Source organism: Meriones unguiculatus, chromosome 11 (genome assembly GCF_030254825.1).
Source record: "Meriones unguiculatus strain TT.TT164.6M chromosome 11, Bangor_MerUng_6.1, whole genome shotgun sequence".
In the NCBI taxonomy this organism is placed as follows: Eukaryota; Metazoa; Chordata; class Mammalia; order Rodentia; family Muridae; genus Meriones; species Meriones unguiculatus.
Window position 1 is genome coordinate 9,157,920 of NC_083359.1, and position 13,085 is coordinate 9,171,004.

At 41.2% G+C, this 13,085-nt stretch overlaps 1 protein-coding gene across 6 annotated transcripts in view; it reads right to left on the reverse strand.

The window, feature by feature from the left end:
- The window catches only part of Ttc19 (tetratricopeptide repeat domain 19), a 44,282-nt gene that overhangs the window by 30,700 nt on the left and 497 nt on the right, over positions 1-13,085 (reverse strand). For 3 of the 6 annotated variants that reach the window (XM_060363559.1, XM_060363561.1, XM_021639151.2), the window contains exons 3-7: positions 11,370-11,480; positions 10,902-10,940; positions 10,104-10,160; positions 9,279-9,340; positions 4,475-4,566 (exon numbers count right to left, since the gene is read on the reverse strand). In XM_060363559.1, coding sequence (XP_060219542.1) covers positions 4,475-4,566; positions 9,279-9,340; positions 10,104-10,160; positions 10,902-10,940; positions 11,370-11,480 — 361 coding nt within the window. The remainder of the gene's footprint in view (positions 1-4,474; positions 4,567-9,278; positions 9,341-10,103; positions 10,161-10,901; positions 10,941-11,369; positions 11,481-13,085) is intronic. The other 3 variants (XM_060363560.1, XM_021639152.2, XM_060363562.1) reach the window with 2 other exon arrangements.

Consider the following 13,085-nt stretch of genomic DNA (forward strand, 5'->3'; position numbering starts at 1 on the left):
GGACAGCCAACACTACATGGAGAAACCCTGTCTCGAAAAACCAAAAAAAAAAAAAAAAAAAAGTAAAAACTGGGGAAAACTTCTATAAAAGAAGCATGTGTGAGCTGAATTATCACATATTTATACGATATGATTTAACAATGTTTACTGGTAAAGGGCTTATCCAAAATAAATAGAAAATTCTTAAGAATACTGTTCTTAATGATAATTACCTGTAAGAAACTAGTGGTCAACTTTACAAGTAAATTCTAGATAACCTAAAAAGCTAAATACTAAAACTGTTTAGAAAGTTAAAACAGGAAGCAAAAAAAAAAAAAAAAAAAGAAAGAAATATAGAAAGATGGGTGATAGCTGCTCTGCCTGACTTGAATGTTGAAAATACCTTTCAGGGCACTGTGTCCCAGAGTAAATGGGCCTTTGCGTCACTTTCTGCAACTCAAATCCAAAAGCAATGGCATATGACAGTCAGTATTTATTCAAAATTAATAAAAGTTGGGGCTGGACAGATGGTTCAACAGTTAAGAGCACTTGCTTCTCTATCAGAGGTCCAGCGTTCAATTCCCAGCTTCTAAATCCAAGGGTTCTAACACTCTCTTCCAGCCTCCGAAAGAACCTGCATTCATGAGCTAATTCCCACACAGACACAAGAAAAAAATAATTAAAAAATAAAAGCAAATGAAACACACACTATCATACAAATCATAAAAATACCCTACGAACACAAACTGTAAAACCCATTCAATACACACTTAATAAAACCTTAGAATTGAGACCAGCTGGCCTAGCATGTATGGCAGCAAGCAATAAGAGACACTGTCTTGCACAAGGTGCAAGATCTGAATGACACCCAAGGTTGATCTCTGGCCTCCAAACACAGTATGGTACTCACTACCACCCAAAGAAAAGCACAAACAAATGATATTCTCACTACAGAAGACATGTATATCCTGCTAATAAAGCTGACGGGGTTACAGAAGCTAATGTGCTTCAAGCAGCAGAGGCACACAGCCTTATCACAATAGTAAAAGCTAATAGTTACCATATTCTGAGTTGCTACTACGTAGTAGTCACTATTCTAATGCTTTATATACACTAACTCATCCAATTCCAAAGGTCCAAAGAGAATATTGCTCTTAATCTCCTACTAGAAAGCAATAGATTAACTAATCTGACCAAATTAACTACAACTCCAGTGCCACTGACTGCCTGCCACCATACTCCCCACCATCATGGTCACGGACTAAACTTCTGAAACAATAAGCCCCATATAAATTCTCTGTAAGTTGTCTTGGTTACAGTGTCTTCTCACAGCAACAGAACCTAGCCCCATGTGTTGTCCACTGACCTGCAGAGACACACTGTGGCACACATGAATGCCTAGGCATGTACACACATTCACAAATAAATGAATATTATGCAAGTATGTTAAAATAAATTCTAAAAGCAACAAGAAAGCAAGTTAACTCCAAAGAAAACAAAATGCCGAAAATAAAATTATATCATCATGTTACTTGGCTCTGGAAGTAATGTTATTTATATGTTCATTAAATAAAGTAGGTGTTTGAAAAATCTAAGCCTACAAATAATTTTATGTTTTCAGGAAAAGTGCAGGAGTTAGTAAACACCGGTCATATAAACCTGAGGACCTGAGCACCACTCCAGAGTCCACATCTCAAACAGCCAGGTGTGTAGGACTATTAAATGAAAGGCAGAGAGAGGTGGATTCCCAGGGATGCTGACCAGCCAACAGAATCTAACAGGCAAGGTCCAGGTCAAGGAGACCAACAACATGGAATGACACCTAAGGTTGATTTCTGGCTTCCACTCATAAGTGCATATACAAGCACATAGACAGAAAAAGTGCCATCTGTTTTCAACTGACCAATTCCTTTGGCTTTATACTCTTAATAAACTCGTATCAAGGGGTTAAAAACGCAGCTCATTTGGTAAAGTGCTTGCCTGGCTCTGAGTTCAATCCACAGAACAACACAAAGCAGGTATGGAATAATCCTAGCACTCAGAAGGAGAGGGCAACGCGATGAGAAGTACAAGTACAAAGTCATCCTAGCTACACAGTAAGTTTGAGGCCAGCCTGAGATACAAGAGACAGAGTGAGTGAGAAAGAGAGTCAGAGACAGACACAGGTAAGGCAAGGGCTGCCAACAACAGCTCACATGAGTCAAGAGGTTGAGGGAGAAGGAGTACCCTAAGGTTGATGCCAGTCTGGCCTATACAGCAATATCCCATATGAGAAAGAAAGAAGGGGAGAGAGAGGAAAAAAGGAAGAAGGGAGAGGGAGAGAAAGGGAAGAGTTAGAGAGATGGAGGGAGGAAGAGAGAGGGGGAGAAGAGAAAGAAGGAGTAAAAAAACACTAGTAGTATTTCAATGCATGAAGACAAGCATGTGGACAGTGAATGACTCACGTACTCTGTGGATGGGCCCTATTTATACCTTCTCTGGGTTTCTTCAAGCTCTTCCGCATAGCACTGAACTGTATTTACTTGTTGCTCTTTGCCTAATTTTGTTCTTTCAGTAATTACTGAGTCCCTGTTAGGTGCTAGACGCTCTTCCAGGCACTAATAATTTAATACAACACATGGCATCTTGACTTCTCTTTGGTAGAGAAGATAAATACTAAAAAGTTAACAAAAAAACTGTACTTCTATTAGTAATACAGACACAAGCACACAACACTCATACTTCTACTTCAAGGATGGTAAAGAAGAGATAAAGGATAAAGAAGAGATAAAGGATGAATAACATCAAGATGGGAGGAGATGCCTGTGCTGGGATAGGCCTCTGAGGAAGACACTGAGCAAACCTGAATGAAGTAAGGCAGTGGTGAGAGCAGTCTAGGAAGAAGGCATACTGAATGAAAGGCCTTGAGATAGTATGGGCTCAAGATGTGCAAGACCAAGAAAGAGCAATATGGTCAGTGAGATGAGCAAGGAGAGAAGATAATAATGCCACAGAAGCAGGTGGAAGCCAGACCATGGATCTGTGTAAGGATTATGAATTTATTCATAATCAGAAGCAATGAGGTCTTTAAAAGATTAGTTTGCCTGCTGTATGGATAACAAATTATTGGGGTGCAGGGGATAAAGCAAAGGAAGCAGGAAAAACAGATCAGCATCCAGGCAAAAATGGATGATGGCCTCCACAAATCAGTAGGATAAAAGAATGAGACATGTCTAATGTGGATGTATTTTCATAGTTATCCAATATAACTTGTTGGTAGACTAGCATAAGGAGGAAAAATCACAGAGAATTCTTAGGTTCTCTGCCAAAGCCACCAGGTAAATGCTGGTGTCACTTACTAACCTAGGGCTGAGCAGTGAAGAAACCTGAGTGACAAAAATCAAGAGACCCAGAGTGGACATGTCTAATACTGGATAATCACTAAACAGTCTAGGCAAATTTAAAACCAGACCCATAAGCCTACAGTCTTGGGGCCAGCTGGAAGGCACACATGTAACAGTCAAATGTTATAGGAGTATATGACATTTCCTAGCGTGTGAGCCAGAGGGAAAAAGAGAAGATACCTCTGAAGCCAGTCACCATCTGTAAGTAGGCATGAGGAAAGGGAAAGATCAATGAGATGCCCCCAAAACCAAGGGATATTGTTTCCTGTAGGAGACAATGATCCCATGAATCAAAGCAACTAATGAATAAGACAGTCAAGTGCTAGATCTGGTGACACTGATAAAGGTTGTCAACAGTGGAGTGATTATGTTCAAAAGAGGTGGGATGAAAAGTTGCCCATGGCTTCCTAGCATCTTGGTACCTTTAGCAACAAATTTCTTAATGAATGTGAAGTCTGAAAATTTCTAGTACTTCATACAAAGTAAGACACTCAAACAAAAGCCAGGTGTAGAGGTATACACTTTTAGTCCAAGATTTCAAGAGGCAGAGAGAGGTGTTATCTCAGAATCAGAGAGCAACCTGGTCTACATAGCAAGGTCTACGCCAGCCAGAACTACATGGGGTCCCTGTCTCAGAGCTGGGGCAGGGGAAAAGGGCTAAGAAAAGAAACCCAAATACACAGCTTAAATGCTCCCTCAGTGCTGTGATCCTTCTTCCTTACCTGGCTGCATACCTAGATTCATCTTTTTCTCTCTCTAATCTAGGGGGTTTGGTACCTGGCAGGCAGTACTCTCCCACTCAGTTCTACTTTAATAAGTGACCAAACAAAAAAAGACTTCCCTAGTTATTGTCAACTTCCCAAATATTAAAAATGTAGCAGAAATTAGCAGAGAAATTATGAGCCTGTCACCAATGGGGCTTTAAAAATTTTCAAAACAGTACTCAAATCATTTAAACAAAACAGCCTATTTCAAACCCATGGCATTGGGATAACCACTTACTCTCCACAATGATTTGCCCTCTCCCAATGTGGGCTCTTTCCTTTAATGAACATCTAGCAATGGAAACTTTGTAGAGAAAACCCAATGTCTAGAAAAGCCAAGTTTCCTACCTGACATGTCTTCTGCTAACTCCTTTTCTTTTTCAATTTTTCCCTCTAGAGTTGAAATGCAGAATTCATAGCCAGCAAGGGCAAATTCCTGTCTGGAAACAAGTATCAACAGTCAGTCAGCTGTGCTCACCTTTTACTCTTTTACCCTCTCTACAGCTCTTTGCTGAGCATGATCACCTACAGTTCTTTGCTGAGCATGATCAACAGGGGAAGTTTGTATCTCTGGGCTGTCGATCCGTATTTCTCCAGGGTTTAAGTCATCTATTTCAGGTAAATTAATGAATGCTGCCAACATTTTCATTACTGTATAACCATTAGTTTTCAATTATCTCCCACCACAGTTTCAAGTCTGTCTGTCTGCATGGCAAAACCCCACCTTGAGGCTCAGGCTGCTGGCCCTAAGGCTCCCAACTCTTGTCACCATGCACTTTTGGAAAACCTTGGGAACTTAACAATTTCTCCTAATATGTTTTGACTTAATTTTTTTTTATTCTATGGAAATCAAAATACTAGCATGGGAAGGCCTGACATACAGTCCTGGACCCTGAGACACACTGAGGAGACATACAGGCACACAGAGTGATGCTGGATAGCTTCTAGAGAGACGCAGAGGAACTTCTTTAGCTCCAGTTCCTACTTTTTCATGTTGGTTCTACTCTCTTACTACAACTGACATTATGAAGTTCATCCCTTTTTCTCTAGTGCCTTCCCAGGAGGGATCTGATGACCCACTGTTCTACTTTATCCTCAGAACGAAGCATCTGCTTCCTTGGTAGAAGAGACACCTCCAGCCTCACAGTAAGGGAGGCTGCCGCAAGATGCCGTCCAAGTAAAAGGTCTACAAACCACTCCCTATCTCAGCGGCTTTCCTTCATTACCCAGTGCCTCACACATGCCAGGCAAGAGCCCTTAGCCTCTGTAAGCCCTATAACCTGGCAATGTGCTTTCTTATCTTATACTTCCCTTAATAAAACAACATAAAAAGAGAGTGCCAGAGGTACTACTTACTAATGGATACTGTAAAAGCTTTTAGCTCCGTGAGAGATATGAATCTGTTTTAATTTTCAGCATTTATTTGCTTTGGGATTCTACTTGTCAGAGAAACTGAGACATCATTAACATCCAGTTCTGTAAGACACTACTCTCATGACTGTCCCCAGTTGCAATGTTCTCTGGCTGCAGCCAAACTTGAAGTTCAAGATTTAAGTCAGGAGCTATGTTGTGTTTTGTGTCTGTAATCCAGGCTGGCCTAGGTTACAAAACGAGCCCCAATCTGAAAAAATAGAAGTCAAGAGTCCCTCAGAAGCCTCAGCCTACCTAGTGCCTGATCAAAATGCAGGAAAACTAAGCAGGTGCTGAAGAAAATGGAAGTTGCTGACTCAAACAGAAACTGGGGCTGGGACCTCTGGCCTCAAAGAGCAGCTTTTCTGAGCAGCATCCAGCTTTATGTGACATCTCTCTGGTATTAACTGCTGCAGCAGCCAAAAATATCAAGGAAACCAGTCTAGTCTTGTCTTCTCTCCGAGTCCACTCCCAAACAGAACTCTTCAGAAACATTCCCAATTTACATACCACGTGCTCCCCCCTTGAATTATATCTAGAGACCAAAAGGAATGAAAGGCTGTGCCAGCTAACATCTTGGCAACTAGAACCAAGCAAAAATCACCTGAGGTGAAGAACAGCTGAGATGGTGCCATTAGACTGGTTTTGTAGGCAATGGTGGGGCATTTTCTTGACTGATGGTTGTTATCTGGTGGTCCCACAAGAAAACAAACTGAGCAAGCCAAGAGGAGCAAGTCAGTAAGCAGTTTTCCTCTATGGCTTCTGCTTCAGTTCCTGCCTCCAGATTTCTGCCTTGAATTCTTGCCATGTTTCTCTCAGTAATGTTGTAGGACTTAAGAGCTATTAGAAAATAGTAACAATAAACCCTTCCCTCCCCAAGTTACTTTTAGGCATGGTGTTTTACTACAACAAAAGAAACGCTAAGACAGAAATTGGTACCAGGATCACGGGTATGGCTGTGGCACACCTGATCCTGTGGTTTGGGGGCCAATGTGGAAGAACACCAGAACTTTAGACTGGGAAAGCCATTTAGTGCTTAGAGCTTAATGGGCTGTTATGGGAACTTGGAAGATAGAAATGCTATAGAGATGCAGACGAAGGAGGCCTGGCTTGTGACATTTCAGTGAGAAACCAAAGACTATCAGGCTGTCTATGTGGTATTCTGTATTAAAAATCTGGGGCTTCTTCATCAGCTGGAGCTAAAGATTCAGCTGTGATTAATAAGAGACCAGCGCCACTAAAGTGAAACCTTTGCTATGCTGAGCATCAATGCTGCTAGCTGAAGCTGAGAAATTAGGGGTGATTTTAACACATTAAGGTGAAATATTCCAGGACTGCTTCCCCAGGGTCAACACATAGAAGCTGGGGTCCAGAGGGAGCCAAGGCTAGATTTCATGCAGACAGCCAAACTTGGTAACATTAATCACCAGGTGGTACTTGTTTTGAAGGCATGAAGGGGTCATGGGTAGCACCTGAGGCAGGGGTGGAGCACAAAAAAGGGAACCCCTATACAATGGTTAAAGTGTAGCTGGGTACAGTGGAGACCCCATCATACTGCAGAATAGTGTCACAGGACAACTGCCAAGGACAGTAGCTGTGGTGTGCAGCCGACCTGAGCCTACAAGCTATGCATGCAGTGGAGGACAAGCTGGAAGGGTAGACCTGCCCGAGCCCTTTGAAGACCAGAAGATCTTGAGTCTCATAAGAGCTATTTCTACTTCTCAGAAGAATTGGGTTTTGCTTTGATTTGATCATAACCATGCCCTGGTTCTTCCCTCTTAGAATAGAAAGTATGTAACTTACTTTGGTTTTACAGAAGTCCACAGCTGGATATTTTTAAAGAGACTGAATTTTAAAGTGAATTTTTTTAAGACTGTGGGACTTTTAAAAGTTATATTATGTTTTAGGTTATATTGTATATGGTAGCACATGCCTTTAATCCCAGCATTCCAAAGGCAGGCAGGTATGATCTCTGTGAGGTGGAGAACAATCTGGTCTTCACAGTGACTACCAGGAGAGCTAGGGCTACATAGAACCCTGTCTCAAAAAAAAAAAAAGTTATGTTATTTTGTGATATAATTATTAACACGATACCTTGGGAACAAGTGTGAAAAGAAAGTCTATACGTGAATAGTGATGTGTTTCTATATCAAAGTGACAAGGTGTCAATCACACTATCTAGTTTTTTGTCAGTACTGTACAAGCTAGAGTCAGAAGAACTCTCAGCTGAGGAAATGCCCCATTAGATTATCCTGTCAGCAAGCCGGGGGGGCCGGGGAGAGGGCATTCTCTTCATTGATGATGACATGGAAGAACCCAGCCTACTCTGCGTGGTTATCCCACACAGACAGCCCTGTGTAAGAAAGCAAAGTGAGCAGGCCAAGAACAGCAAGCCAGTAGGCATCATTCCTCTGTGGCCTCTGCTTCAGTTCCTGCCTCAGCTCTGCCCTGGCTTCCCTCAATAGAATGTATTTTATCACAGCAAAGAAACCTAAGACAAGGGTCCTTAAGGCCTCATGAGTGTTTCTAGCTTTTGGCAACACCTAAACTGTTTCCTAAAGGCTTCCATGTAGCTAATAAGCCTTTTCTTCTTTAAGAGAATTTTTCATTCATGGTGGTACACACCTTTAATCCCGGCACACAGGAGGCAGAGGCAAGTGTGAGTTTGAGACCAGCCTGGTCTACCCAGTGAGTTCCAGGATAGCCAGGGAACAATGGAGAAGCCCCATGTCAAAAAATAAATTAAAAATAAATAAAATAATTCAAATTTATCTACTATTTTAGAACTAGCACTTCCTAACTTATATATGCAGACTTTCCTTTACTGCTGGCTCTATCCCCCTTCAAATCCTACCGATGATTATTTCCACATGCTCTGGAGACATTTACATGAATCATATAATTCCTCTTACAGCCACATGTGCCAGTTAGTTTTGTCAACTAGATACAAGCTAGAGTCATCTGAGAGGAGGGAACCTCAACTGAGAAAACACCTCCACAAGCACAGAGGGCATTTTTTAAATTAGTGATTGATATGTCTGGTGCCGCTCTTGGACTGTCAGTCTTGGGTGCCGTAAGAAAGAAAAAAGACTGAGCAAAGCAGTAAGCAGCACTCCTCCATGGCCTCTGCATTACCTCCTGCCTCCAGGTTCCTGTCCATTTTGAGTTCCTGCCTTAGCTTTGCTCCTTATATACAAGCCACATAAACCCTTTCATCTCCAAGTTGCTTTTGGTTTTAATGTTTTAATCACAGTAAAAGAAACCCTAACTAAGACAGCACTTATTTTCCAAAACGAGTAAGGGAGATAACCCAGAAGTCTCAGCATTTCGTTTCCTCTTTTGCTGGTGGACTGGCTTCTTTGAGTCTACTATCCTGGAGTACTTTTTACAGTGTTCTCTTTGCTTCTAGGAGGAGTTAACTACAGTTCTATTTCCCTTTTCATTTCAAACAAGAATCAAACACTTGATTAAGTTCACAGTTCAGTTACTGGGATGAGAGCTGTGCTCCACTCAGGTAAATGAAAACAAAATGAGAGAAACAGGAAAGCCCTCAAAATTACAAAGATGAGAAATGTAATACTCTGAGTGTGACACTCAACTTTCTGGAGACCCAGATGACTGACAAGTAAATTAAAATGTTTTAATATCTTAAGAATATTAAGATGGTATAAACTCAAGGCCTGCGTTTTCTGCTCATCATTCTACCTGGCCACTGCCACAACTCTATTCTGATTATACTTACTTATTCTGAGCAGCATAGATATTGGCCAGCTTCAGAGAGATTTCAATTATCGCATTGTCTTCCTGTTGGGATAAAAAAAATAAATAAATTTTAAAAAGGAAATTATGAGAAGTAAAAATTTCTTATGGAGTATTTCCAACATCTAACTGAATTTGGTCTCAAAGCCAGTCTTTCTTCTCTTAAAGGAATTAACCAACTATGAATTCTTTAGCAATTGTTACTCAAAATTAGTGAAATACTAGCCATTTTTATATAGGTCTAGGTGGTGAAACTAGACCTTTGGTCAAAGTACTTATGTGCTGGCCCTGGGGCTAGAGGGCATTCCCTGGTTGGATTTTTGGTCAACTAGACACAGGCTACAGTTATTTCAGAAGAGGAACCTCTACTGAGAGAAATGCTTCCCATCAGACTGACTGTAGGCAAGTCTGGAAGGCACTTTCTTCATTAATGACTGATATGGGGAGCCCAGCTCACCGTGAGTGGTGCTACCCCTGCCAGGGCAGGGGTATGAATATATACATACATACATATAAAGACATACATACACACTGAGTGGTGTAAGAAAGCAAGCTGAGTGAACCACAAAAAGCAAGCCAGTCTGCAGCATTTCTATATCCTCTGTGTCAGTTCCTGCTTCCAGGTACCTGTCTAGGGTTCCTGTTCCCTCAGTGATAGAGTGTTACCAGAAAGTTTAAGATGAAATAATCCCCTTTTGCCCCAAGTTACATTTGGTCACAATGTTTTATCCCAGCAAGAGAAATTCTAACTAAGACAGGGAGTTTTCACTTTGTGAAATAAGGGGGCAATACTAGGCGATGACCTTACCTGCTTCATGCCTCCTCCAAGCAGGTAACTCATTGTTGCTTTAAACAGCTGTTCTGCCTAAAAGCATAAAGGTTTTTTAAAACCATCTATATATGACCCTTGATTCTAAGTACCAATTTAACATGTGTGACTATATGCATAGATACAAAGACATACATACACATATGCACAAACACACACACACTCACACACAGTGTATATGGGAAACATTGAGACTCTTAAAGATACCACAAGATCAGGACCTCACATCCTCTGTGTGCCTTAAAGTACTCTGTAAAGAGTGGAAACTAACTTTAATAGATTAATCACCTGAACCAATGTGGCAGATTGCAAACTGTCCCCTAATATTCACCCCATCGATTAAGTTTTTAAAATACCCTCAATTTTAGAATCAACCGTCCTTACCGTTAGGTTTGATCATACCTAACATACCATCAAGTTAAGTTCTGGCAACAGTAACAGGCAGAGAAAATATCAACACCCTTAAGACATTTTAGAAGGATGTCGCTTGCTCCATTCTCTCCTTTACCCTTCTTGCAGGTTAGGGATGAGTTAGCTTACTCACGCAGAAGAAGACATATCTTAAAATAAACCTGAGACTTCTGAGCCACACAACAGAGATGCCTAATCTGTTTTTAGTCTTTGGGCCATGTGTGGGCCAATCAATTAAAAAGAAATGCACCTATACATTCAGTCACTGTATCTTGGAGAGCTTTTTGAAAAAATAACATATAGCCTTACTGTCAGAGTTCCCTTGAGCTATTACCAATTCAAGATATTACAAAGCGATTGACTTACATTTTCAAGCTGCCCTCGTATAAATGCTAAGTTGGCCATCTGAAAGCAAATTATAAATGGCTGTTCAGTTGCAAGCACTGCATTTACAGATTTAAAAACCTTTAAGTAAAAGATTCTTTCCTGATTTCACATTCTTAAAAAAAAAAAAAAAAATTCAAAACAGAGAAAATGTCAGTTAATCTGCTGAAAGCCCAGTACAACGATGAGAGAAGCATATGGTTTATTTCATATACTCTGTTGAGAGCAAACTAAACCTAGATCTACTCATCATTGAAGAGAAAAATACTAAGATTTTGTTTCTTTTTGGTTTGAAATTGTAAGTGACTCTGCCGAGGATACAAAAACTAAAACCAAGAGAAAACAAACACTTTCAGGACATCATGAAAGTCAGGAAGATAAAACAGGAAGAACAACCTTCCCAGCAACCACCCTTCCTCAGCAACAGTTCAAACTGTTAGGAAAAGTTACCAAGTCATAAGTGTAAGTGATGGCCTTCTTGTTATCACTCTGATATGCAAGACGAAGAGCATCATGCAAAATTAGCTCAGCCGCTTCTGGCTCATCTTTCATGATGCTCAACTAAAGAGAGAAGACAAAGAAAACAGTAAATGAAAAGCAAGGAAAGCAGAAGCACACACTACTTCAGAATAGATACGTCACAATACGTATGAGGAGGTTATTCACTCATCATGAACTTATTGAATCCCGACTATGTCCAGGTACCATGTCGACGGAGATGACACACGACCAGATTGCTGCATGGAGAAAGGGCCGAAGTGGGGCAAGAGAACAGGACCAGCACCTCCTTGTATCTAGGTGTGCTCATATAACAAAGTTTAGACTTAACAGATCAGCCAGAAGGAATGCAGCATACTTTTTTTTTCCCCCTGCAGAGACAGACACCAGGCTGATTTCTAACCCACAGAGATCCACCTGCCTCTGCCTCCTGAGTACTATAGTTCAAGGTGGTACCACCACACCTGGCACTGTATTTACTTTATAAGGAAGCCGTTTGCCTTCCATCTTTTTTCTCTCCTGGAGATTATAGGGGATCATGCAGGACAGGTAGGCTTCATTAAAACTCATGAAAAGAGGAATAAATAAAAATGACACAAAGGAGTGACAAGGGGATCTCAACGGGAATCAGGAAAGTCTTCAAGAAAATGAGAATAAAAATGAGGGAAGGAGAATAAGAAGTCAACCATATAATAAAACAGATAGGAAACTGACCCCAACAGAGATGAGCAAAGGCCCTATAGGTTGAAAAGAACGGTCCTTCCAATTCAAGGAAGAGAGGTGGAGAGAGGACAGTGAGTCATACAGCAACGTAAGCTGGCTTAGATCACTCCCCATCCTGCAGCCCATGACAAGGGTTTGCGTTTCCTCAGAGACAGTGAGAAGTCACTCAATTAACAGGCAAGAAATCCCTATGGTCTAACTTACATTTTCAAAACGTCACTCAGATTGCTTGCATGGAGAAAGGACTGCAGTGGGGAAAGAGAACAGGACCATTGTGAGAAAAACAGGGTAAATGGAGGAAAAGAGGGCTGGAGGTGAGAAGTGATTTGGATGTGATGGCAACTGTGTTTATGGCTGTGTAACTGGGAATTATCAACAACACGCTTTAAAAACCACTACGATTTTTAGGCTTTTTTTTTTCCTTTGGTGGTAAAGAGAAGATTGTTTAAGAACAATCTTTGGGGGAAGCATTTAAGAATAAGTGCTTAGTTTGGGGAATGCTAAATCTGAGAGGTAGCTAGGGGCCTCACAATACAGACTGCATGTCAATGTCACAGTGCACTCTGTGAATACAAATTTGGACGCTGTTGGCATTAGGTCGATATTGAACCCACGGAAGAGATGAAACAAACCTGGAGAGAGAAAAATACAATTTTTTAAAAAAGGATGTGGAAAACAGATTTAGACGCGAACCAAGAGGCATAAACGATACTAAACTGCATTTTTCGGGGCGACACACATTTTTCATTGCACAAAATGTCATTTCGGCTTGGCTGGTTAGCTGATTAAAGCCACCCCCGCAAAACATCCTCAAGCAATGTTTGGACGGGGGGAGGGGGCGGGGAGGGAAAAGCAAGGGTGCCGTCTCCACCTGCACTCACGACTGCGGCGGGTTTGCTGCAGGATTCGCCGCGGACCAGTCCGGACGGATCCCGACCTTCCACC